At 50.0% G+C, this 27,097-nt stretch overlaps 1 protein-coding gene across 3 annotated transcripts in view; it reads right to left on the bottom strand.

Annotated features, from left to right (window-relative positions):
* TBCD (tubulin folding cofactor D) overlaps window positions 1-27,097 on the bottom strand; it is a 648,429-nt gene that overhangs the window by 237,830 nt on the left and 383,502 nt on the right. For all 3 annotated transcript variants that reach the window (XM_072112667.1, XM_072112666.1, XM_072112665.1), the window contains exons 16-27: window positions 24,333-24,390; window positions 20,653-20,682; window positions 20,438-20,523; window positions 20,138-20,218; window positions 13,373-13,446; window positions 13,161-13,278; window positions 12,637-12,697; window positions 12,200-12,222; window positions 6,257-6,288; window positions 5,721-5,783; window positions 2,291-2,367; window positions 1,907-1,988 (exon numbers count right to left, since the gene is read on the bottom strand). In XM_072112667.1, coding sequence (XP_071968768.1) covers window positions 1,907-1,988; window positions 2,291-2,367; window positions 5,721-5,783; window positions 6,257-6,288; window positions 12,200-12,222; window positions 12,637-12,697; window positions 13,161-13,278; window positions 13,373-13,446; window positions 20,138-20,218; window positions 20,438-20,523; window positions 20,653-20,682; window positions 24,333-24,390 — 785 coding nt within the window. The remainder of the gene's footprint in view (window positions 1-1,906; window positions 1,989-2,290; window positions 2,368-5,720; window positions 5,784-6,256; window positions 6,289-12,199; window positions 12,223-12,636; window positions 12,698-13,160; window positions 13,279-13,372; window positions 13,447-20,137; window positions 20,219-20,437; window positions 20,524-20,652; window positions 20,683-24,332; window positions 24,391-27,097) is intronic.

A 27,097-nucleotide genomic window follows, 5' to 3' on the forward strand; every position in this document is an offset into this window, starting at 1 on the left:
TTCTTGTACATAGGGGGCAGTATTATAGTAGTTATATTCCTGTACATAGGGGGCAGTATTATAGTAGTTATATTCTTGTACATAGGGGCCAGTATTATAGTAGTTATATTCCTGTACATAGGGGGCAGTATTATAGTAGTTATATTCCTGTACGTAGGGGCAGTATTATAGTAGTTATATCCCTGTACATAGGGGGCAGTATTATAGTAGTTATATTCTTGTACATAGGGGGCAGTATTATAGTAGTTATATTCCTGTACATAGGGGGCAGTATTATAGTAGTTATATTATTGTACATAGGGGCAGTATTATAGTAGTTATATTATTGTACATAGGGGCAGTATTATAGTAGTTATATTCTTGTACATAGGGGGCAGTATTATAGTAGTTATATTCTTGTACATAGGGGGCAGTATTATAGTAGTTATATTCCTGTACATAGGGGGCAGTATTATAGTAGTTATATTCTTGTACATAGGGGGCAGTATTATAGTAGTTATATTCCTGTACATAGGGGGCAGTATTATAGTAGTTATATTCTTGTACATAGGGGGCAGTATTATAGTAGTTACATTCTTGTACATAGGGGCAGTATTATAGTAGTTATATTCTTGTACATAGGGGGCAGTATTATAGTAGTTATATTCCTGTACATAGGGGGCAGTATTATAGTAGTAATATATCTGTATATAGGGGGCAGTATTATAGTAGTTATATTCCTGTACATAGGGGGCAGTGTTATAGTAGTTATATTCTTGTACATAGGGGGCAGTATTATAGTAGTTATATTCTTGTACATAGGGGGCAGTATTATAGTAGTTATATTCCTGTACATAGGGGGCAGTGTTATAGTAGTTATATCCCTGTACATAGGGGACAGTATTATAGTAGTTATATTCTTGTACATAGGGGGCAGTATTATAGTAGTTATATTCCTGTACATAGGGGGCAGTATTATAGTAGTTATATTCTTGTACATAGGGGGCAGTATTATAGTAGTTATATCCCTGTACATAGGGGGCAGTATTATAGTAGTTATATTCTTGTACATAGGGAGCAGTATTATAGTAGTTATATTCCTGTACATAGGGGGCAGTATTATAGTAGTTATATTCCTGTACATAGGGGGCAGTATTATAGTAGTTATATTCCTGTACATAGGGGGCAGTATTATAGTAGTTATATTCCTGTACATAGGGGGCAGTATTATAGTAGTTATATTCCTGTACATAGGGGGCAGTATTATAGTAGTTATATTCCTGTACATAGGGGGCAGTATTATAGTAGTTATATTCCTGTACATAGGGGGGCAGTATTATAGTAGTTATATTCCTGTACTTAGAGGGCAGTATTATAGTAGTTATATTCTTGTACATAGGGGGCAGTATTATAGTAGTTATATTCTTGTACATAGGGGGCAGTATTATAGTAGTTATATTCTTGTACATAGGAGGCAGTATTATAGTAGTTATATTCCTGTACATAGGGGGCAGTATTATAGTAGATATATTCCTGTACATAGGGGGCAGTATTATAGTAGTTATATTCCTGTACATAGGGGGTAGTATTATAGTAGTTATATTCTTGTACATATTTTGGAGCAGTTTTTATAGACTTCTTGTCCTGGTTCTGATGCCACACATCGGGTTCTTGTGGTGATACGTTTCACAATCCTGACACCTGGGGTTTGGTCTCTTCTTTCGTCCCCCGGGGCCGCTCTTCCTTGTCCTGGTTACACATGTTTTATATACAGGGAAGGTTTTCTTTCCAGCCACTTATGATGCTGTTCCCAGTTTAGCAGAACAGGTGTGACTGCAGGGAGGGGTCTGACTATGGGAGGTAATTGGTGTTTGTTGCTGTAATTGATGTGGCCCCTTTAAGACAAGTCTGCGGCTGATTGACTCACCTTGTGTGACCGGATCGACCTCTCCGTCCTGTCCCTGGTAGAACTCATTACACAGAGCAGACAGGGCAGACACCGCTGCTTCCTGCAGGGAGAAGGATTAACACATCACAGACATCACACACCTGCAGGTATCATGTGCCCCATCACCCCACTACATCCCATGGTCCCAGAATGCATCACTGCCCTAGAATGTGACATCATCACTACTGAACACAGATGTGATGACATCATATAACTGTAGCGTTATCAGATTACTCCATCATGTCAGACGTGACATCCCACCGTGAGCAGTCATGATGACATCACACCAGAACCTGTCATCATGACATCACACCAGAACCCTTCATGATGACATCACACTAGGACCTGATATCATGTCTGTACCTTGATCTTCGGTCGGGCAGAGCTGGAGAAGAGGTAGAGGCTCCTCAGACAATCATTGATGAGATTCTGCCAATCACCTGTAAGAGACAGAGCCCGAGCGTCAGCCATAGTGACAGGATAGACAGGGCCCGGGCCTCAGCCATAGTGACAGGATAGACAGGGCCCGGGCCTCAGCCATAGTGACAGGATAGACAGGGCCCGAGCGTCAGCCATAGTAACAGGATAGACAGAGCCCGAGCGTCAGCCATAGTGACAGGATAGACAGGGCCCGAGCGTCAGCCATAGTGACAGGATAGACAGGGCCCAGGCCTCAGCCATAGTAACAGGACAGACAGAGCCCGGGCCTCAGCCATAGTGACAGGATAGACAGAGCCCGGGCCTCAGCCATAGTGACAGGATAGACAGAGCTTGGGCCTCAGCCATAGTGACAGGATAGACAGGGCCCGGGCGTCAGCCATAGTGACAGGATAGACAGAGCCCGGGCCTCAGCCATAGTGACAGGATAGACAGGGCCCGGGCGTCAGCCATAGTGACAGGATAGACAGGGCCGGGGCCTCAGCCATAGTGACAGGACAGACAGAGCCCGGGCGTCAGCCATAGTGACAGGATAGACAGAGCCCGGGCCTCAGCCATAGTGACAGGACAGACAGAGCCCGGGCGTCAGCCATAGTGACAGGATAGACAGAGCCCGAGCGTCAGCCATAGTGACAGGATAGACAGAGCCCGGGCGTCAGCCATAGTGACAGGATAGACAGGGCCGGGGCCTCAGCCATAGTGACAGGATAGACAGAGCCCAGGCCTCAGCCATAGTGACAGGATAGACAGAGCCCGGGCCTCAGCCATAGTGACAGGATAGACAGGGCCCGGGCGTCAGCCATAGTGACAGGATAGACAGAGCCCAGGCCTCAGCCATAGTGACAGGATAGACAGAGCCCAGGCCTCAGCCATAGTGACAGGATAGACAGAGCCCGGGCCTCAGCCATAGTGACAGGATAGACAGAGCCCGGGCCTCAGCCATAGTGACAGGATAGACAGGGTCGGGCGTCAGCCATAGTGACAGGATAGACAGAGCCCGGGCCTCAGCCATAGTGACAGGACAGACAGGGCCCAGGCCTTAGCCATAGTGACAGGATAGACAGAGCCCGGGCCTCAGCCATAGTGACAGGATAGACAGAGCCCGGGCCTCAACCATAGTGACAGGATAGACAGAGCCCGGGCCTCAGCCATAGTGACAGGATAGACAGGGTCGGGCGTCAGCCATAGTGACAGGATAGACAGAGCCCGGGCCTCAGCCATAGTGACAGGACAGACAGGGCCCAGGCCTTAGCCATAGTGACAGGATAGACAGAGCCCGGGCCTCAGCCATAGTGACAGGATAGACAGAGCCCGGGCCTCAACCATAGTGACGGGATAGACAGAGCCCGGGCCTCAGCCATAGTGACAGGATAGACAGAGCCCGGGCCTCAGCCATAGTGACAGGATAGACAGGGCCCGGGCGTCAGCCATAGTGACAGGATAGACAGAGCCCAGGCCTCAGCCATAGTGACAGGATAGACAGAGCCCGGGCCTCAGCCATAGTGACAGTATAGATAGGGCCGGGGCCTCAGCCATAGTGACAGGACAGACAGGGCCCAGGCCTTAGCCATAGTGACAGGATAGACAGAGCCCGGGCCTCAGCCATAGTGACAGCATAGACAGAGCCCGGGCCTCAGCCATAGTGACAGGATAGACAGGGCCCGGGCCTCAGCCATAGTGACAGGATAGACAGAGCCCGGGCCTCAGCCATAGTGACAGGATAGACAGGGCCCAGGCCTCAGCCATAGTGACAGGATAGACAGGGCCCAGGCCTCAGCCATAGTAACAGGATACACAGGGCCCGGGCCTCAGCCATAGTGACAGGATAGACAGGGCCCGGGCCTCAGCCATAGTGACAGGACAGACAGGGCCCGGGCCTGAGCCATAGTGACAGGATAGACAGAGCCCGGGCCTCAGCCATAGTGACAGGACAGACAGGGCCCGGGCCTCAGCCATAGTGACAGGATAGACAGGGCCCGGGCCTCAGCCATAGTGACAGGATAGACAGGGCCTGGGCCTCAGCCATAGTGACAGGATAGACAGGGCCCAGGCCTCAGCCATAGTAACAGGATACACAGGGCCCGGGCCTCAGCCATAGTGACAGAATAGACAGGGCCAGGCCTCAGCCATAGTGACAGGATAGACAGGGCCCGGGCCTCAGCCATAGTGACAGGATAGACAGGGCCTGGGCCTCAGCCATAGTGACAGGATAGACAGGGCCCGGGCGTCAGCCATAGTGACAGGACAGACAGAGCCCAGGCCTCAGCCATAGTAACAGGATACACAGGGCCCGGGCCTCAGCCATAGTGACAGGATAGACAGGGCCCGGGCCTCAGCCATAGTGACAGAATAGACAGGGCCAGGCCTCAGCCATAGTGACAGGATAGACAGGGCCCGGGCCTCAGCCATAGTGACAGGATAGACAGGGCCTGGGCCTCAGCCATAGTGACAGGATAGACAGGGCCCGGGCGTCAGCCATAGTGACAGGACAGACAGGGCCCAGGCCTCAGCCATAGTAACAGGATACACAGGGCCCGGGCCTCAGCCATAGTGACAGAATAGACAGGGCCAGGCCTCAGCCATAGTGACAGGATAGACAGGTCCCGGGCGTCAGCCATAGTGACAGGACAGACAGGGCCCGGGCCTCAACCATAGTGACAGGACAGACAGGGCCCGAGCCTCAGCCATAGTGACAGGACAGACAGAGCCCGGGCCTCAGCCATAGTGACAGCATAGAAAGAGCCCAGTCCTCAGCCATAGTGACAGGATAGACAGAGCCCAGTCCTCAGCCATAGTGACAGGATAGACAGGGCCTGGGCCTCAGCCATAGTGACAGGATAGACAGAGCCTGGGCCTCAGCCATAGTGACAGGATAGACAGAGCCCGGGCGTCAGCCATAGTGACAGGACAGACAGAGCCCGGGCGTCAGCCATAGTGACAGGACAGACAGGGCCCGGGCCTGAGCCATAGTGACAGGATAGACAGAGCCCGGGCCTCAGCCATAGTGACAGGACAGACAGGGCCCGGGCCTCAGCCATAGTGACAGGATAGACAGGGCCCGGGCCTCATCCATAGTGACAGGATAGACAGGGCCCGGGCGTCAGCCATAGTGACAGGATAGACAGGGCCCGGGCGTCAGCCATAGTGACAGGATAGACAGAGCCCGGGCCTCAGCCATAGTGACAGGACAGACAGGGCCCGGGCCTCAGCCATAGTGACAGGATAGACAGGGCCCGGGCGTCAGCCATAGTGACAGGACAGACAGGGCCCAGGCCTTAGCCATAGTGACAGGATAGACATATATAGGGGCACACTGTGGTACCAGTTTAGAAGGGAACGTGATGTCATCGCTCACCTACGGCCGCTCGGTCCGGCACAGAGATCTTCGAGAGGGAAAGTTTTTCTATTAGACAACAAACTGGAGAAAAGGAAAAGTAATATGGAAATATCAACATGGAAATCTCCAGTATTATCATCATCTACACAACTACTCCCATCATTACCACTAACTATGCAATTACTCCCATCAACCTCACCACCATCAACTGCACAACTACTTCCATTATCCCCATCATCAGCATCATCTACACAACCACCCTCATCATCCCAACCACCGGTATCATTATATATACAACTACTCCAAACATCCCACCATCACTACAACTAACCCCATCACGTGACCTCTGCAGGACATATTGTTATAGGACCCCCCAAACATTGTGTCATATCATGCAGGACATGTGTAATACTAATGGTGGGAGATAATATTGGGGAGCCCCACTGACCCCCTGGGTCATCTACAATCCCTCCCTACGTGGCAGGGTTATAAGATAGAGGGGTCAGATGAGCCTCCCTTTACTACATGAAGTGGATGAACAGAGGGCCACTTACCTGCTGGTCTCATCAGCTCTCCCCCCAGGCCCCTAGGAAGAGACACACAAGACAGAAATCCTATAAGAAATCCTGTGTAATACGGCCATAATGTGCACGGGGTGATACTGATGGATAGACAAAGGTGTCAACAGTAGTGAACCCCAATCAACGTCTGCAAGATCCGATTCTTCTCACAGCTGAGGGTCTGTTACAGTTCTACCCAGCCTGGTCTCAACCTATAAGGACACAATACGAGTGACCAGACTATGTACAACTGTAACAAACCTCCAGCTGTGAAAGGTATAGAAGCTATAGAGATTTTCAGCCACTGAATGTAACTAAACAACAACATTCCTATTCATTGACAGCAAGCAGAGGTCTTGTGATCAGGGCAAGAAGAGAGCAAGCGGCACATTCTTAAAGGAAAAATCTTCTTCGTTTACAATAAACTAACTATCTATCTCATTCCTGGGCCGGGATTACATTGTGTAAAGTTACAGGCCCAAAGCCTGAGGCTGCATTACTGCGACGCCGATCCCCATCAGATGCAACAAAATCAGCGACCTCAGCAATGCCAACGTCTTAGTTACCGTATGTGTCTATAGGTAATAACATTGATGTAGGTGACCACATAGCAGGATTTTAGTTGATATTTTTTGGTGTGGGGTGAGGACCCAGTAGACGAGTCGTGGTGTCTTTTCTGGGTGAGGGTGACGGGTGTCATGTGATGCCCCAGGGGTGATTCATGTATTTTGGAGACATTAATGAGCAGCGTGTAATAGGATGAGTGTAAGACAATGAGGCCCCCGCCTGCGCTCCACCCGGAAGCCTCCCATAGATTAGTGCAGGGGCAGGTAATGCAGCCCTTCAGCAGCACAAAACACGGCCCATCATGCAGCGGCCACTGCTGGTGGTATGTGGTATTACATGGAGACTATATAAAATAAGACAGGGTCCAGAGGCAGAGGGGCACAGGGAGAGGCTCCCCTAAACTCAGTGTAATCAGATCTCTGTGTATGTTGTTAGTAGAAGGACTGTGATATATAGATTTATATTCTAGGATTGTAGCTTCCCCAAGTGCCCTGTTCTCTTTGCAGCCAGTGTAATGTATTGTCCTTAGAAAAATGAGCGATCACACCTTTGTATTATTATTATGGTTTATTTCCAGAATTGTAATGGGGGTAGGGGGGTATCCTCACACTGCTGTGCTCTCTGCAGCCAGTGTTATGTATTGTCCCTGGAGAGATGTGTAATCCGACCTCACACTGCTGTGCTCTGTCCTCTCTGCAGCCAGTGTTATGTATTGTCCCTGGAGAGATGTGTAATCAGACCTCACACTGCTGTGCTCTGTCCTCTCTGCAGCCAGTGTTATGTATTGTCCCTGGAGAGATGTGTAATCAGACCTCACACTGCTGTGCTCTGTGCTCTCTGCAGCCAGTCTTATGTATTGTCCCTGGAGAGATGTGTAATCATACATCACACTGTTGTGCTCTGTGCAGTTAGTGTTATGTATTGTCCCTGGAGAGATGTGTAATCAGACTTCACACTGTTGTGCTCTGTGCTCTGTGCAGTCAGTGTTATGTATTGTCCCTGGAGAGATGTGTAATCAGACTTCACACTGCTGTGCTCTGTGCTCTCTGCAGCCAGTGTTATGTATTGTCCCTGGAGAGATGTGTAATCAGACCTCACACTGCTGTGCTCTGTGCTCTCTGCAGCCAGTGTTATGTATTGTCTCTGGAAAGATGTGTAACCAGACCTCACACTGCTGTGCTCTGTGCTCTCTGCAGCCAGTGTTATGTATTATCCCTGGAGAGATGTGTAATCAGACCTCACACTGCTGTGCTCTGTGCTCTCTGCAGCCAGTGCTATGTATTGTCCCTGGAGAGATGTGTAATCAGACCTCACACTGCTGTGCTCTGTGCTCTCTGCAGCCAGTGTTATGTATTGTCCCTGGAGAGATGTGTAATCATACCTCACACTGCTGTGCTCTCTGCAGCCAGTGTTATGTATTGTCCCTGGAGAGATGTGTAATCATACCTCACACTGCTGTGCTCTGTGCTCTTTGCAGCCAGTGTTATGCATTGTCCCTGGAGAGATGTGTAATCAGACCTCACACTGCTGTGCTCTGTGCTCTCTGCAGCCAGTGTTATGTATTGTCTCTGGAAAGATGTGTAACCAGACCTCACACTGCTGTGCTCTGTGCTCTCTGCAGCCAGTGTTATGTATTATCCCTGGAGAGATGTGTAATCAGACCTCACACTGCTGTGCTCTGTGCTCTCTGCAGCCCATGTTATGCATTGTCCCTGGAGAGATGTGTAATCAGACCTCACACTGCTGTGCTCTGTGCTCTCTGCAGCCAGTGCTATGTATTGTCCCTGGAGAGATGTGTAATCAGACCTCACACTGCTGTGCTCTGTGCTCTCTGCAGCCAGTGTTATGTATTGTCTCTGGAAAGATGTGTAACCAGACCTCACACTGCTGTGCTCTGTGCTCTCTGCAGCCAGTGTTATGTAATGTCCCTGGAGAGATGTGTAATCAGACCTCACACTGCTGTGCTCTGTGCTCTCTGCAGCCAGTGTTATGTATTATCCCTGGAGAGATGTGTAATCAGACCTCACACTGCTGTGCTCTGTGCTCTCTGCAGCCAGTGTTATGTATTGTCCCTGGAGAGATGAGTAATCAGACCTCACACTGCTGTACTCTGTGCTCTCTGCAGCCAATGTTATGTATTGTCCCTGGAGAGATGAGTAATCAGACCTCACACTGCTGTGCTCTGTGCTCTCTGCAGCCAGTGTTATGTATAGTCCCTGGAGAGATGAGTAATCAGACCTTTGTACATGTTGTTAGTAGGTGTTTCAGTTTCCTTGTCTGTAGTGGCTGCAGATAACCTTGTTGTGCCAACGTCCAGCTGTTTGTAGAGATCAGAGCCCCCTCCCTGGGCAGTGCCCCCAGGGCGGGTAAGTGAGGCCGGGGACTGACCTGTGCCCTGCAGACGGGTCGGCCATGTTTATGAGTAAACACATCGGCTTCAGAAGAATATTCAGAGAATTCCCCAGCCTACAGGTAGGTAAAGTATCTGAGAGCAGACACAGCATAGCTGACATAGGTGGATGGTGAGGGCACAGCCCTACCCGCTGATAGGTATTCTAGTGGCACCCGCTGTCCTCACGTGGCAGGGCTGCAACCACAAAGCATGCGGGGAACATTGTGATAAGATGACCACAACGGGAGGGCTGTGCCACCCTCCAAACCGGGTCACTAAAGGTTACTAGCAGGACCTATGACAGAACATACCTCTCCAACTGTGCCATGTATATGATCTTACCCCTCCTACTGTGCCAACCACCATGTATATGATCTTACCTCTAGTATGTACCAACCACCATGTATATGATCTTACCTCTCCTTCTCTGCCAACCACCATGTATATGATCTCCCCTCTCCTACTGTGCCAACCACCATGTATATGATCTTACCTCTAGTATGTACCAACCACCATGTATATGATCTCCCCTCTCCTACTGTGCCAACCGCCATGTATATGATCTTACCTCTCCAACTGTGCCCACCGCCATGTATATGATCTTACCTCTCCTACTGTGCCAACCGCCATGTATATGATCTTACCTCTCCTACTGTGCCAACCGCCATGTATATGATCTTACCTCTCCTACTGTGCCAACCGCCATGTATATGATCTTACCTCTCCTACTGTGCCAACCGCCATGTATATGATCTTACCTCTCCTACTGTGCCAACTGCCATGTATATGATCTTACCTCTATTATGTACCAACCACCATGTATATGATCTTACCTCTCCAACTGTGCCAACCACCATGTATATGATCTTACCTCTATGTACCAACCACCATGTATATGATCTTACCTCTATTATGTACAAACCACCATGTATATGATCTTACCTCTATTATGTACAAACCACCATGTATATGATCTTACCTTTACTAGTCTGCCAACCGCCATGTATATGATCTTACCTCTCATACTGTGCCAACCACCATGTATATGATCTTACCTCTCCTTCTCTGCCAACCACCATGTATATGATCTTACCTCTCCAACTGTGCCAACCACCATGTATATGATCTTACCTCTATTATGTACAAACCACCATGTATATGATCTTACCTCTCCTACTGTGCCAACCACCGTGTATATGATCTTACCTCTCCTACTCTGCCAACCGCCATGTATATGATCTTACCTCTCCTTCTCTGCCAACCACCATGTATATGATCTTACCTCTCCTACTCTGCCAACCGCCATGTATATGATATTACCTCTCCAACTGTGCCAACCACCATGTATATGATCTTACCTCTCCAACTGTGCCAACCGTCATGTATATGATATTACCTCTCCAACTGTGCCAACCACCATGTATATGATCTTACCTCTCCAACTGTGCCAACCGTCATGTATATGATCTTACCTCTCCTTCTCTGCCAACCACCATGTATATGATCTTACCTCTTGTATGTACCAACCACCATGTATATGATCTTACCTCTCCTACTGTGCCAACTGCCATGTATATGATCTTACCTCTATTATGTACCAACCACCAAGTATATGATCTTACCTCTCCTTCTCTGCCAACCACCATGTATATGATCTTACCTCTCCAACTGTGCCAACCACCATGTATATGATCTTACCTCTATTATGTACAAACCACCATGTATATGATCTTACCTCTCCTTCTCTGCCAACCACCATGTATATGATCTTACCTCTCCAACTGTACCAACCGCCATGTATATGATCTTACCCCTCCTACTGTGCCAACCGCCATGTATATGATCTTACCCCTCCTACTGTGCCAACCACCATGTATATGATCTTACCTCTCCTACTCTGCCAACCGCCATGTATATGATCTTACCTCTCCTACTCTGCCAACCGCCATGTATATATTACCTCTCCAACTGTGCCAACCACCATGTATATGATCTTACCTCTCCAACTGTGCCAACCGTCATGTATATGATATTACCTCTCCAACTGTGCCAACCACCATGTATATGATCTTACCTCTCCAACTGTGCCAACCGTCATGTATATGATCTTACCTCTCCTTCTCTGCCAACCACCATGTATATGATCTTACCTCTCCTACTCTGCCAACCGCCATGTATATGATATTACCTCTCCAACTGTGCCAACCACCATGTATATGATCTTACCTCTCCAACTGTGCCAACCGTCATGTATATGATATTACCTCTCTAACTGTGCCAACCACCATGTATATGATCTTACCTCTCCAACTGTGCCAACCGGCATGTATATGATCTTACCTCTCCTTCTCTGCCAACCACCATGTATATGATCTTACCTCTCCAACTGTGCCAACCACCATGTATATGATCTTACCTCTACTACTGTGCCAACTGCCATGTATATGATCTTACCTCTATTATGTACAAACCACCATGTATATGATCTTACCTATCCTACTGTGCCAACCACCGTGTATATGATCTTACCTCTCCTATTATGCCAACCACCGTGTATATGATCTTACCTCTCCTATTATGCCAACCACCATGTATATGATCTTACCTCTAGTACTCTGCCAACCGCCATTTATATGATCTTACCTCTCCTACTGTGCCAACCACCATGTATATGATCTAACCTCTCCTACTCTGCCAACCACCGTGTATATGATCTTACCTCTCCTACTCTGCCAACCACCGTGTATATGATCTTACCTCTTGTATGTACCAACCACCATGTATATGATCACTACTGTGCCAACCACCATGTATATGATCTTACCTCTCCTACTCTGCCAACTGCCATGTATATGATCACTACTGTGCCAACCGCCAGGTATACTGTTTTTATTGTGCCATTCTCTATAACACAATGCCATGTTATACATCCCTCGAGTAGTAAGGGTTGTCTGCTAATTTTAGGAGTGTGTCCTCACCTGTACAGCTGACGCTCCTGGAGCTGAAACAGAAAAACACAAGAAGTTCATATTACAGGTCAAAGCAATAGGAACCCTGTCCTGACAACAAGAGTAGCAAGAGGGGCCTAGTTCTTCATTATAAAAACCTTAAGGTCCCCTTTTTACATAAATCTCCACCTGTTACACATTGTTGTCATGATCCAGCGCTCAGAGCTCCACATCTGCTGCACAGACTGAGACGATAATATCATTACTCTGACTGACAGCAACCACCACTAGGGGGAGCTAAGGAGATGAGTGCATACTAGATGATATCATTGGGTTGTATGGAAAAGCAGTATGCAGTAAAACTCTGAGCGCCTCCTAGTGGTGGATGCAGGCTGAGGTAATCCTGTAAATCTATAGCTGTAGGGATTTCAGGCTGTGAAGAGCCAGGATAATCATGAATCACTTACCTTCTGATGTATAGAAATGAGACCCAAAATGGCGTCACTGTCCAGGTAATCAGCTACAGACCTGAGGATAATGAGAGGAAGGGACGATAGACATCAACTGTAGCCTAAATCAGGCAGAATAGTGAGTGCAGCTCTGGATATAGTACAGTAATGTCATGTATGTACACAGTGACTGCCCCAGCAGAATAGTGAGTGCAGCTCTGGATATAGTACAGTAATGTCATGTATGTACACAGTGACTGCCCCAGCAGAATAGTGAGTGCAGCTCTGGATATAGTACAGTAATGTCATGTATGTACACAGTGACTGCCCCAGCAGAATAGTGAGTGCAGCTCTGGATGTAGTACAGTAATGTCATGTATGTATACAATGTATGTTTTGACTATACACTAGAAGTATGTGTGGTATGACAAACACTCCATAGTGTGAGGACTTGGCATTCCCTGGTGGGGTGCAGACCCTCATGTCCTCCGGTGGAGCGTGTCCTGTGTAGCGCGTTCCCTGGTGAGGTGTGAAGCTCTCACCTGTGGTTCTGTAGCGCCAGCTTGTAAAGTGCATGTGTGATCTCTGCGCAGGCCAATATGGCGCCGTGGCGGGTGTGCAGATCGGTGCCGGTGCTCAGTGGGAGGAGTCGGGGCAGAACTGGAAGAGAAGATGATGTAGTTAGAGGGGTGCTCCACCTGTAGCCTGTGAGTGCAGAGCTGCATGATGAGACGATGCATATGGCGGCTCTTACCGGACCGGGTCATGTAGTCGGAGGCGACCGGTGTCAGGTTGTGCAGCGCTTTGGTGGAGAGCTCCCGGATCACACTGCAAGACACAGGACATGACATCACCCCAGGAGACAAACACCTACCACCCCCCCCCCTCCAGCTTTGGTCTGTCACCCAGCTTTCCCAGATGTGGATACAGAGACAGTATCCTGATGGGAGATGGAGGAACAATGGAGGTTTTACTGCAGTTTCTGCTCTTTGATGTGGGATCTAGAGGTGTCAGCGCGAACAATAGGGGGCGCGGGGCGAGCGGGGTCACACGGAGCGGGCGCACCGCACACAAGGGCTTATTCTCTACAAAGGGAAAGACGGCAATTATACTCGCCACAAAGCGGATGATGTCAGCCGGATAAAAGACCATTGTAGTGCGAGACGGGATCTGCGCTCCGAGTGTAAGCTCTGCGGGCGACACAGGTGACAGGGATACAGAGGGTAGAGTATGGCGGTATACAGTAGAGATGTGTACAGTATGGCGGTACAGGGTAGAGATGTGTACGGTATGGCGGTACAGGCTAGAGATGTGTACGGTATGGCGGTACAGGCTAGAGATGTGTACGGTATGGCGGTACAGGCTAGAGATGTGTACGGTATGGCGGTACAGGCTACAGATGTGTACGGTATGGCGGTACAGGCTAAAGATGTGTACGGTATGGCGGTACAGGCTAGAGATGTGTACGGTATGGCGGTACAGGCTAGAGATGTGTACGGTATGGCGGTACAGGCTAGAGATGTGTACGGTATGGCGGTACAGGGTAGAGATGTGTGCGGTATGGCGGTACAGGGTAGAGATGTGTACAGTATGGCGGTACAGGCTAGAGATGTGTACAGTATGGCGGTACAGGCTAGAGATGTGTACGGTATGGCGGTACAGGCTAGAGATGTGTACGGTATGGCGGTACAGGCTAGAGATGTGTACAGTATGGCGGTACAGGGTAGAGATGTGTACAGTATGGCGGTACAGGGTAGAGATGTGTACGGTATGGCGGTACAGGCTAAAGATGTGTACGGTATGGCGGTACAGGCTAGAGATGTGTACGGTATGGCGGTACAGGGTAGAGATGTGTACGGTATGGCGGTACAGGCTAGAGATGTGTACGGTATGGCGGTACAGGCTAGAGATGTGTACGGTATGGCGGTACAGGGTAGAGATGTGTACAGTATGGCGGTACAGGGTAGAGATGTGTACGGTATGGCGGTACAGGGTAGAGATGTGTACGGTATGGCGGTACAGGCTAGAGATGTGTACGGTATGGCGGTACAGGCTAGAGATGTGTACAGTATGGCGGTACAGGCTAGAGATGTGTACAGTATGGCGGTACAGGCTAGTGATGTGTACAGTATGGCGGTACAGGCTAGTGATGTGTACAGTATGGCGGTACAGGCTAGAGATGTGTACGGTATGGCGGTACAGGTTAGAGATGTGTACGGTATGGCGGTACAGGCTAGAGATGTGTACGGTATGGCGGTACAGGCTAGAGATGTGTACGGTATGGCGGTACAGGGTAGAGATGTGTACAGTATGGCGGTACAGGGTAGAGATGTGTACAGTATGGCGGTACAGGGTAGAGATGTGTACGGTATGGCGGTACAGGGTAGAGATGTGTACGGTATGGCGGTACAGGCTAGAGATGTGTACGGTATGGCGGTACAGGCTAGAGATGTGTACGGTATGGCGGTACAGGCTAGAGATGTGTACAGTATGGCGGTACAGGCTAGAGATGTGTACAGTATGGCGGTACAGGCTAGAGATGTGTACAGTATGGCGGTACAGGCTAGAGATGTGTACAGTATGGCGGTACAGGCTAGAGATGTGTACAGTATGGCGGTACAGGCTAAAGATGTGTACGGTATGGCGGTACAGGCTAGAGATGTGTACGGTATGGCGGTACAGGGTAGAGATGTGTACAGTATGGCGGTACAGGGTAGAGATGTGTACAGTATGGCGGTACAGGCTAGAGATGTGTACGGTATGGCGGTACAGGCTAGAGATGTGTACGGTATGGCGGTACAGGGTAGAGATGTGTACGGTATGGCGGTACAGGGTAGAGATGTGTACAGTATGGCGGTACAGGGTAGAGATGTGTACAGTATGGCGGTACAGGGTAGAGATGTGTACGGTATGGCGGTACAGGGTAGAGATGTGTACAGTATGGCGGTACAGGCTAGAGATGTGTACAGTATGGCGGTACAGGCTAGAGATGTGTACAGTATGGCGGTACAGGCTAGTGATGTGTACAGTATGGCGGTACAGGCTAGAGATGTGTACGGTATGGCGGTACAGGTTAGAGATGTGTACGGTATGGCGGTACAGTTTAGAGATGTGTACGGTATGGCGGTACAGGCTAGAGATGTGTACGGTATGGCGGTACAGGGTAGAGATGTGTACAGTATGGCGGTACAGGGTAGAGATGTGTACAGTATGGCGGTACAGGGTAGAGATGTGTACGGTATGGCGGTACAGGGTAGTGATGTGTACAGTATGGCGGTACAGGGTAGTGATGTGTACAGTATGGCGGTACAGGCTAGAGATGTGTACAGTATGGCGGTACAGGGTAGAGATGTGTACGGTATGGCGGTACAGGCTAGAGATGTGTACGGTATGGCGGTACAGGCTAGAGATGTGTACGGTATGGCGGTACAGGGTAGAGATGTGTACAGTATGGCGGTACAGGGTAGAGATGTGTACAGTATGGCGGTACAGGGTAGAGATGTGTACGGTATGACGGTACAGGGTAGAGATGTGTACAGTATGGCGGTACAGGCTAGAGATGTGTACAGTATGGCGGTACAGGCTAGAGATGTGTACGGTATGACGGTACAGGGTAGAGATGTGTTCAATATGGCGGTACAGTGTAGAGATGTGTACAGAATGGCGGTACAGGGTAGAGATGTGCACAGTATGGCGGTACAGGCTAGAGATGTGTACAGTATGGCGGTACAGGGTAGAGATGTGTTCAATATGGCGGTACAGTGTAGAGATGTGTACAGTATGGCGGTACAGGCTAGAGATGTGTACGGTATGGCGGTACAGGCTAGAGATGTGTACAGTATGGCGGTACAGGGTAGAGATGTGTACAGAATGGTGGTACAGACTAGAGATGTGTACAGTATGGCGGTGCAGGGTAGATATGTGCACAGTATGGCGGTACAGGGTAGAGATGTGCACAGTATGGCGGTATAGGGTAGAGATGTGTACAGTATGGTGGTGCAGGGTAGAGATGTGCACAGTATGGCGGTATAGGGTAGAGATGTGTACAGTATGGCGGTATAGGGTAGAGATGTGTACAGTATGGTGGTGCAGGGTAGAGATGTGTACAGTATGGTGGTACAGGCTAGAGATGTGTACAGTATGGCGGTACAGGGTAGAGATGTGCACAGTATGGTGGTACAGGGCAGATAACATTATGGCAGTACAGGCTAGAGATGTGTACAGTATGGCGGCACAGGGTAGAGATGTGTACAGTATGGCGGTATAGGTTGGAGATGAGTACAGTATGGCGGTATAGGCTACAGATATGTACAGTATGGCAGTAGGGGGCAGAGAACATTATGGCAGTACAGGCTAGAGATGTGTACAGTATGGCGGCACAGGGCAGATAACATTATGGCAGTACAGGCTAGAGATGTGTACAGTATGGCGGCACAGGGTAGAGATGTGTACAGTATGGCGGTATAGGTTGGAGATGAGTACAGTATGGCGGTATAGGCTACAGATGTGTACAGTATGGCGGTACAGGGCAGATAACCTTATGGCGGTGGTTCTAGGTTACTGTATCCCCAGTACACATATTGTCAGCCCGCACTATACGGGGTTTGGTTTCCCTATGGCGCTCCCGCTATACCCGGGACGCGTGGAGCTGCGGCTGTTTGTGTAACCCCGCGTGCCCCGCAGCCGTGTTTGCCTCCTTTGTATTGTGTGAAGAATGTTGCTGGTGGCGCTGAGATTTTTCGTCTTGTGTTTTTCTGTCCCACCTGTTTGTCAGGTTCAGGTCCCGGCACAGGAGACGGGATACGGGACGTGGTGCCCGGAGGTCACAGTGTGACAACGGCCTCACGTCTCAGGTGACATCTATACCCTATGGGTACATATAGTGTAATACCAGAGAGGGAGCACAGGGGGCAGCACCATCCCCCTGTTCATTCCTGACACATCTCAGGGCCTGGAAACACAGAGAGAAGGTATGAAATCCTACAGTGTAATACCAGGAAGTAACAGCGGGGGCAGCATAGAGGTACTACATCATTATCGACGCGTTTCAGGGAAATATTATCAGTAATGCAGATGTGGATATGTAATACTGACACGTCTCAGGGCCACGCTAGTACTGCAGCTGGTGTATGGATCCACAGAGTAACTATATAGTAATTATACAGTGTAGTGTAATTCTAGGAGGTAACAGAGGGGGCAGTGTAATCGGATATTGTATCAGTACCGACGCATTTCAGGGCATTATGAGTCAGGAAATGCGCATATATTATTAGTAATGCAGATGGTGATTTTTTTCTTACTGCAATCCCAGAATGTAACAGAAGGGGCAGCATAAGCCGCTATACGGTGCCCACAGCAACGCGTTTTAGGGCCATAATGATGTGTAAACACGTAGTATCGGAGATGGTGAATGGCTGCTAGAGGTATCTGGATCCACATGGGGGAGCACTGCAGATGTAAGGGGCTGCCCTGTCATGTCCTGCAGGGGCAGGGAGCGGGGAGGAGCACTGCACATGTAAGGGGCTGCCCTGTCATGTCCTGCTGGGGCAGGGAGCGGGGAAGAGCACTGCACATGTAAGGGGCTGCCCTGTCATGTCCTGCAGGGGCAGGGAGCTGGGAGGAGCACTGTAGATGTAAGGGGCTGCTCTGTCATGTCCTGCAGGGGCACGGAGCGGGGAGGAGCACTGCACATGTAAGGGGCTGCCCTGTCATGTCCTGCAGGGGCAGGGAGCTGGGAGGAGCACTGCAGATGTAAGGGGCTGCCCTGTCATGTTCTGCAGGGGCAGAGAGCGGGGAGGAGCACTGCACATGTAAGGGGCTGCCCTGTCATGTCCTGCAGGGGCAGGGAGGAGCACTGCACATGTAAGGGGCTGCCCTGTCATGTCCTGCAGGGGCAGGGAGCGCGGAAGAGCACTGCACATGTAAGGGGCTGCCCTGTCATGTCCTGCAGGGGCAGGGATCTGGGAGGAGCACTGCACATGTAAGGGGCTGCCCTGTCATGTCCTGCAGGGGCAGGGATCTGGGAGGAGCACTGCACATGTAAGGGGCTGCCCTGTCATGTCCTGCAGGGGCAGGGAGCTGGGAGGAGCACTGCAGATGTAAGGGGCTGCCCTGTCATGTCCTGCAGGGGCAGGGAACTGGGAGGAGCACTGCAGATGTAAGGGGCTGCCCTGTCATGTCCTGCAGGGGCACGGAGCGGGGAGGAGCACTGCACATGTAAGGGGCTGCCCTGTCATGTCCTGCAGGGGCAGGGAGCTGGGAGGAGCACTGCAGATGTAAGGGGCTGCCCTGCCATGTCCTGCAGGGGCACGGAGCAGGGAGGAGCACTGCACATGTAAGGGGCTGCCCTGTCATGTCCTGCAGGGGCAGGGAGGAGCACTGCACATGTAAGGGGCTGCCCTGTCATGTCCTGCAGGGGCAGGGAGCTGGGAGGAGCACTGCAGATGTAAGGGGCTGCCCTGTCATGTCCTGCAGGGGCAGAGAGCGTGGAGGAGCACTGCACATGTAAGGGGCTGCCCTGTCATGTCCTGCAGGGGCACGGAGCGGGGAAGAGCCCTGCAGATGTAAGGGGCTGCCCTGTCATGTCCTGCAGGGGCAGGGAACTGGGAGGAGCACTGCAGATGTAAGGGGCTGCCCTGCCATGTCCTGCCGGGGCACGGAGCGGGGAGGAGCACTGCAGGTGTAAGGGGCTGCCCTGCCATGATGTCCTGCAGGGGCACGGAGCGTTGACCCCTGCAGGTTCCTTCCTACAGAGGGCGCTGCGGGTGAGGGTAAACACTGTGTGTGTGCACATGACACAAGCCTCCGGCCGCAGGGCAGGGATCTCACCGCCGCCGGATCACACCGGGAAGGTTCGGATAACCGGGATCTGAGGAGGAGGCGGAGGAGAGTTTACATAATAAACATGCGATCGCTCAGCCTGCCTGCACAGGCCCGCATCCAGGACTGGATTATCAGGAGCTTCAATGTCCAAACATTTATAGAAATCTGATAATCTGGGATTGCCAAATCACTAGTGCTGGATTAACGGAAGACTAGATGCAAAAAATATATAGAGATCTGATAATCTGGCATGTGGGGATTACCGGTGCTGGATTATTGGACGTCTGCGTGCATAAAATCTCATAATCTGGGGGTTGTTAAATCAGAAGTTCTGGATTACTGGAAGTATGGATGCACAAAGATAGATAGGTTAGGAGGAGTCTGATAATCCAACATTTCCGGATCACTAGTGCTGGATTATTGGACGTCAGGATACAGGAACATAGAGTTGGCAGTGGGTCAGCAGAAGCTTTATAATCCGACATTTGGGGATCATTAAACTGGATTATAGGACAACTAGATATAGAAAGATGCTCTAACATCTGGTAATCTGTAATCTCCGGATCACTAGTGCTGGATTATTGGAAGTTTGCACGCAGTAAAATATGTATCTGGTATTTCAGGGTTAATGAGACGCTGGATTCTTGTACTGGATTTGGGATTTTAGGGCAGCCCTTACCTGGCGGATCCCACTCACCTGTCCCAGTGATTGATCTTCATCTCCACCAGATGATCGATCATGTACCTGGTGTATTCTGGGAAACCGGCGACAAACACGCTGCAGGCGACAAAAGCCGAGAACCGTGACACAGGAGACTTTGTGGGTTTTTCCCAAAATTTCATGCAAATTCTAACATTTAACCCTTTCATATGGTGCGGATGAGGAACACCTTCCTCTAATCCGGCATCTGGTACACCACATAATCCGGAGCCTCGCCAAGGATAACACAGTAATCCATGATAATCCCGCACCCAGCTTTTCCGGATGGCCACGTACCTGATGTTTAGGAAACAATTTGCCCGATTTCCGACTGCAAAATAGTCTGCGGTGGTCAAGATGTCGATGCCGTGTGGGAAAGTGCCCTGCGGGGGGGGATGAGGGAGAAGAGACATGATGGGGGGCATGCACCGGGGTGACCCAGCTTTACACGCACCCTGAATGGAGGAGGGTGAGGATGGGCACCTGAGGGGTTAATAGGAATGTCACCGTACCTGTCTCCCCACATTCTCCTGGAAGGCTGCCTGCGGAGCAGAGGACAAACAAAGGGAAAATGAGACACCAAACAAACCGGCTGCCGCCTCCCCGGCAGAATGCCGCCATTGTTCACGGATACAAGCCCGCGGGGGGGTGCGGGCGCACAATATGGCGGCACAGCGGCCAACGGGACAGGTCACAGTGTAACAAAGCCTCAGCACACTCGACTATTCTTGTATCAATGTAACCAATACTCTATGAGCTCAAATCCTGCCCTGACACAGTGTAACGGACCCTCATCACACAGAGAATATTCTCACTTTTCAAGGTTTGCTACAATGTAACACTGTAGCTCATCCTCTATGAACACAATTCTCTCTTCAGGACTCTGAAAGGAAGATTTAGCTGCACTGACACAGTGTGACAAACCTTCATCATCCTACAATGTATAAAGGTGAGACCTTCCCTGCGCTGACACAATATAGCGAATCCCCAGCACACAATCATCACGTATCTTACTGCTGAGGGTTTGCTACAATGTATCACGGCAGCACAGATCTCTCCAATGCTTTCCTGCACTGACACAGTGTAACGGACCCTCATCATAGACTGAATATTCTTCCTTATGAAGGTTTGCTACAATGAATGAATGCAGCCCATCCTGTATGAGCGTTTACCTGCACTGACACAATGTAACGCTCCTTATCATACAGAGACTATTCTATCTATTTAAGGTTTGGTACAATGTATCAATGTAGCTCATCCTCTATGAACACAAATCTCTCTCTAATCCTAGACTGTCAGCGGAGACGGCTCTTACACGCTGTAACGAAACCTCAGCTGTATACTGCTCATCTTTACCCTCGGTACTATTTACTGACACGAGCAGAGAACTGGGAAATGATAAAGATTTGAGTAAAGATACAAGACTTCCAAACCTATTTCTTACTAGAGCTGAGGTTTTGTTACAGTTGTATCCAGTCTAGATGAGGTGATAATGACCTGTGCCCCTGTACGACCCCCTGGAGCCTATACACGGGGCCCGGGCTCAGCCTCATAGGGAAGGTTTGCCGTGTGGAGCCGGTAATACTAGCCCCGAGCTATGGTTACTATACACAGCGAGCAGGAGGAGGCGTGCACGGCACCTGGTTACTGCACGCCCGCCACAACACCCGCAGGGGTGACCCCATACACAGGGGCAAGGCAAGTGTTTTATATAAATAAAGATTAATCCTTGTATCATGAAAACACAAGATCCTCAGCGCAACAGCAAAACCTCTTTACAAGGTCTGCCTTCTGTAGAAAGCTCTCTGATACAAAGTAACAAAACTGCACCTGTGTAAGAAGCAACAAGGGAGTAGGGAGTAATGTGTCCTGATAGTAGTGTAGGAGGAGCCTCATGTAGGGAGTAATGTGTCCTGATAGTAGTGTAGGAGGAGCCTCATGTAGGGAGTAATGTGTCCTGATAGTAGTGTAGGAGGAGCCTCATGTAGGGAGTAATGTGTCCTGATAGTACTGTAGGAGGTGCCTCATGTAGGGAGTAATGTGTCCTGATAGTAGTGTAGGAGGAGCCTCATATAGGGAGTAATGTGTCCTGATAGTAGTGTAGGAGGAGCCTCATGTAGGGAGTAATGTGACCTGATAGTAGTGTAGGAGGAGCCTCATGTAGGGAGTAATGTGTCCTGATAGTACTGTAGGAGGAGCCTCATGTAGGGAGTAATGTGACCTGATAGTAGTGTAGGAGGAGCCTCATGTAGGGAGTAATGTGTCCTGATAGTAGTGCAGGAGGAGCCTCATGTAGGGAGTAATGTGTCCTGATAGTAGTGTAGGAGGAGCCTCATGTAGGGAGTAATGTGTCCTGATAGTAGTGCAGGAGGAGCCTCATGTAGGGAGTAATGTGTCCTGATAGTAGTGCAGGAGGAGCCTCATGTAGGGAGTAATGTGTCCTGATAGTAGTGTAGGAGGAGCCTCATGTAGGGAGTAATGTGACCTGATAGTAGTGTAGGAGGAGCCTCATGTAGGGAGTAATGTGTCCTGATAGTAGTGCAGGAGGAGCCTCATGTAGGGAGTAATGTGTCCTGATAGTAGTGTAGGAGGAGCCTCATGTAGGGAGTAATGTGACCTGATAGTAGTGCAGGAGGAGCCTCATGTAGGGAGTAATGTGTCCTGATAGTAGTGTAGGAGGAGCCTCATGTAGGGAGTAATGTGACCTGATAGTAGTGTAGGAGGAGCCTCATGTAGGGAGTAATGTGTCCTGATAGTAGTGCAGGAGGAGCCTCATGTAGGGAGTAATGTGTCCTGATAGTAGTGTAGGAGGAGCCTCATGTAGGGAGTAATGTGTCCTGATAGTAGTGTAGGAGGAGCCTCATGTAGGGAGTAATGTGTCCTGATAGTAGTGTAGGAGGAGCCTCATGTAGGGAGTAATGTGTCCTGATAGTAGTGTAGGAGGAGCCTCATGTAGGGAGTAATGTGTCCTGATAGTAGTGTAGGAGGAGCCTCATGTAGGGAGTAATGTGTCCTGATAGTACTGTAGGAGGAGCCTCATATAGGGAGTAATGTGTCCTGATAGTAGTGTAGGAGGAGCCTCATGAAGGGAGTAATGTGTCCTGATAGTAGTGTAGGAGGAGCCTCATGAAGGGAGTAATGTGTCCTGATAGTAGTGTAGGAGGAGCCTCATGTAGGGAGTAATGTGTCCTGATAGTACTGTAGGAGGAGCCTCATATAGGGAGTAATGTGTCCTGATAGTAGTGTAGGAGGAGCCTCATGAAGGGAGTAATGTGTCCTGATAGTAGTGTAGGAGGAGCCTCATGAAGGGAGTAATGTGCCCTGATAGTAGTGTAGGAGGAGCCTCATGTAGGGAGTAATGTGCCCTGATAGTAGTGTAGGAGGAGCCTCATGTAGGGAGTAATGTGCCCTGATAGTAGTGTAGGAGGAGCCTCATGTAGGGAGTAATGTGTCCTGATAGTAGTGTAGGAGGAGCATCATGTAGGGAATAATGTGCCCTGATAGTAGTGTAGGAGGAGCCTCATGTAGGGAGTAATGTGTCCTGATAGTAGTGTAGGAGGAGCCTCATATAGGGAGTAATGTGTCCTGATAGTAGTGTAGGAGGAGCCTCATGTAGGGAGTAATGTGTCCTGATAGTAGTGTAGGAGGAGCCTCATGTAGGGAGTAATGTGTCCTGATAGTAGTGTAGGAGGAGCCTCATGTAGGGAGTAATGTGTCCTGATAGTAGTGTAGGAGGAGCCTCATGTAGGGAGTAATGTGTCCTGATAGTAGTGTAGGAGGAGCCTCATGAAGGGAGTAATGTGTCCTGATAGTAGTGTAGGAGGAGCCTCATGCAGGGAGTAATGTGTCCTGATAGTAGTGTAGGAGGAGCCTCATGTAGGGAGTAATGTGTCCTGATAGTAGTGTAGGAGGAGCCTCATGTAGGGAGTAATGTGTCCTGATAGTAGTGTAGGAGGAGCCTCATGAAGGGAGTAATGTGTCCTGATAGTAGTGTAGGAGGAGCCTCATGAAGGGAGTAATGTGTCCTGATAGTAGTGTAGGAGGAGCCTCATGAAGGGAGTAATGTGTCCTGATAGTAGTGTAGGAGGAGCCTCAGGTAGGGAGTAATGTGTCCTGATAGTAGTGTAGGAGGAGCCTCATGTAGGGAATAATGTGACCTGTTAGGGTCGGAGGTCACATATAGGAAACTTACGGAAGCGGCTCGTCTACAGTTCACATCACGATCAAAGATGGCTGCGATGATCAGCGCACTGCAAGACAAAGTATATGACAAGCGTCAGACCTGTAGCTGTAACACTTCTGTAGAGGAAAGTCATTCACCCAGCTTTCCCAGGCATCTGAATGTCAGAATCTGTCTAGTACAGCAGTGATCCAGTAGACAATACATTAAATAGTCCTGAATGGCAATTCTTCTACTGTAATACTATGGCGGTGATACAGTGATTGCCATTCAGGAGCCTAGAAAAGCTGTGTAATAAAGGAGATGGCAGTACTTAAGGACTGTCACCCAGCTTTCCCAGACATCTGAATGACAGAATCTGGATACTACAGTAGTTTCTCCAAGAGTCAGAATGACAAATAACCCTCAAATCATAGTAAAGATATCCAGAAGTTCAGGAAAGCTGGGTGAGAAACAAGAGAGAAATCCTCACCCAGCTTTTCATAGCTCCGAAATGAAAAATAAGCCTAAAAGCAAAGCAATATGAGAGAGGAGGATGAGAGTGAGCAAAGCTGGGTGACAACAAGCTGGCGGAGCTTAATGTTGCTTAAATGACTCACAACCCAACTTTTCTAGGCTTAAGAACGGTAAACCTATGTCAAATAATAGTCATATGAGTAACAAAAATGCATCATGGTAGTCAAGTCTAGCAAAGCTGGGTGACAAGCAAGATGTCATATGGTCTGGTCGCTTAAAGAACTCCTGACACAGCTTTTCCAGACACCTGAATGGCTAAAAAGGATTAGGTAGATTACAGTCGTTTGGAAAGAGGATGCATTAGAACGTTCTCAAGTGTGGCATTCCGAAGTGTAGGAAAGGGGAAAGGGTGGGCATTCTTTAGACAAGGAAAGCAGAGTGACAACAAGGGTGGGAATTAGAGGTTTTGGAAAGCTGGGTGACATGGGTGGGCATTTAGGACCCTAGGAGACCTGGGTGACTACAAGGGTGGGTATTCAGGAGACTAGGCGAGCTGGGCTGGCATTCAGGAAACTAGGAGAGCTGGGTGGGCATTCAGGAGCCTAGGAGAGCTGGGTGGGCATTCAGGAGCCTAGAAGATCTGGTGGGCATTCAGGAGACTAGGAAACCTGGATGGGCATTCAGGAGACTAGGAGAGCTGGGCGGGCATTCAGGAGCCTAGGAGAGCTGGGTGGGCATTCAGGAGCCTAGGAGAGCTGGGTGGGCATTCAGGAGCCTAGGAGAGCTGGGTGGGCATTCAGGAGCCTAGGAGAGCTGGGTGGGCATTCAGGAACCTAGAAGATCTGGTGGGCATTCAGGAGACTAGGAAACCTGGATGGGCATTCAGGAGACTAGGAGAGCTGGGTGGAGGTCAGAAGACTAGGAGAGCTAGGTGGGCATTCAGGAGCCTAGGAGAGCTGGGTGGGCATTCAGGAGCCTAGGAGAGCTGGGTGGGCATTCAGGAGACTAGGAGAGCTGGGTGGGCATTCAGGAGCCTAGGAGAGCTGGGTGGGCATTCAGGAGCCTAGGAGAGCTGGGTGGGGGTCAGGAGTTGGCTGCTATCAGACAGGATTTTGGGAGCCTTTGTTGTGTGAGTTTCTGTGATACTGCTCCGAGCCTCTGCTGCCGGTTCCCACGGAGGAGCTGCCACTTTCGGGGCCGGCAAGTCGTGGCTTGTCCTCCGTCACCAGCACCAGCACCACGCCTGCCAGGAGGACAAACACGTCCTGAGCACAGGGAGAGAGAGAGGGGGCGCTGCACCCCCCAAAACACAAAAACCAAGGCCTGGGAAAGGCACCTGCCGCCCGCTGTCACCTCTTAAAGGTGCAGTGACCCTAATCCTATCCCTGACCCCATTACACCACAGCGGGACCTCACACTGCTGAGCTCTGTGCTCCCTGCAGCCACTGTTATGTATAATCATTCCTTTCTGTATGTTCTTAGTAGCAGCAGGACACAGCAGTGTGAGGACACCCCCAGTATATCCAGCACTGGCTGCACAGAGCACAGCAGTGTGAGGACACCCCCAGTATATCCAGCACTGGCTGCACAGAGCACAGCAGTGTGAGGACACCCCCAGTATATCCAGCACTGGATGCACAGAGCACAGCAGTGTGAGGACACCCCCAGTATATCCAGCACTGGCTGCACAGAGCACAGCAGTGTGAGGACACCCCCAGTATATCCAGCACTGGCTGCACAGAGCACAGCAGTGTGAGGACACCCCCAGTATAACTAACACTGGCTGCACAGAGCACAGCAGTGAGAGGACACCCCCAGTATATCCAGCACTGGCTGCACAGAGCACAGCAGTGAGAGGACACCCCCAGTATATCCAGCACTGGCTGCACAGAGCACAGCAGTGTGAGAACACCCCCAGTATATCCAGCACTGGCTGCACAGAGCACAGCAGTGTGAGGACACCCCCAGTATATCCAGCACTGGCTGCACAGAGCACAGCAGTGTGAGAACACCCCCAGTATATCCAGCACTGGCTGCACAGAGCACAGCAGTGTGAGGACACCCCCAGTATAACTAACACTGGCTGCAGAGAGCACAGAAGTGTAAGGACACCCCCAGTATATCCAGCACTGGATGCACAGAGCACAGCAGTGTGAGGACACCCCCAGTATATCCAGCACTGGAGGCACAGAGCACAGCAGTGTGAGGACACCCCCAGTATATATGACAGATCTCCTAGTAACATGTACAGCAGTGATATCCATAAGACGTAGCTGTGAGGCATCTCCTGACTGCAGGCGCCCGCACCCCGCGGCTCTAAC

Source organism: Engystomops pustulosus, chromosome 6, assembly GCF_040894005.1.
Source record: "Engystomops pustulosus chromosome 6, aEngPut4.maternal, whole genome shotgun sequence".
Lineage (NCBI taxonomy): Eukaryota > Metazoa > Chordata > Amphibia > Anura > Leptodactylidae > Engystomops > Engystomops pustulosus.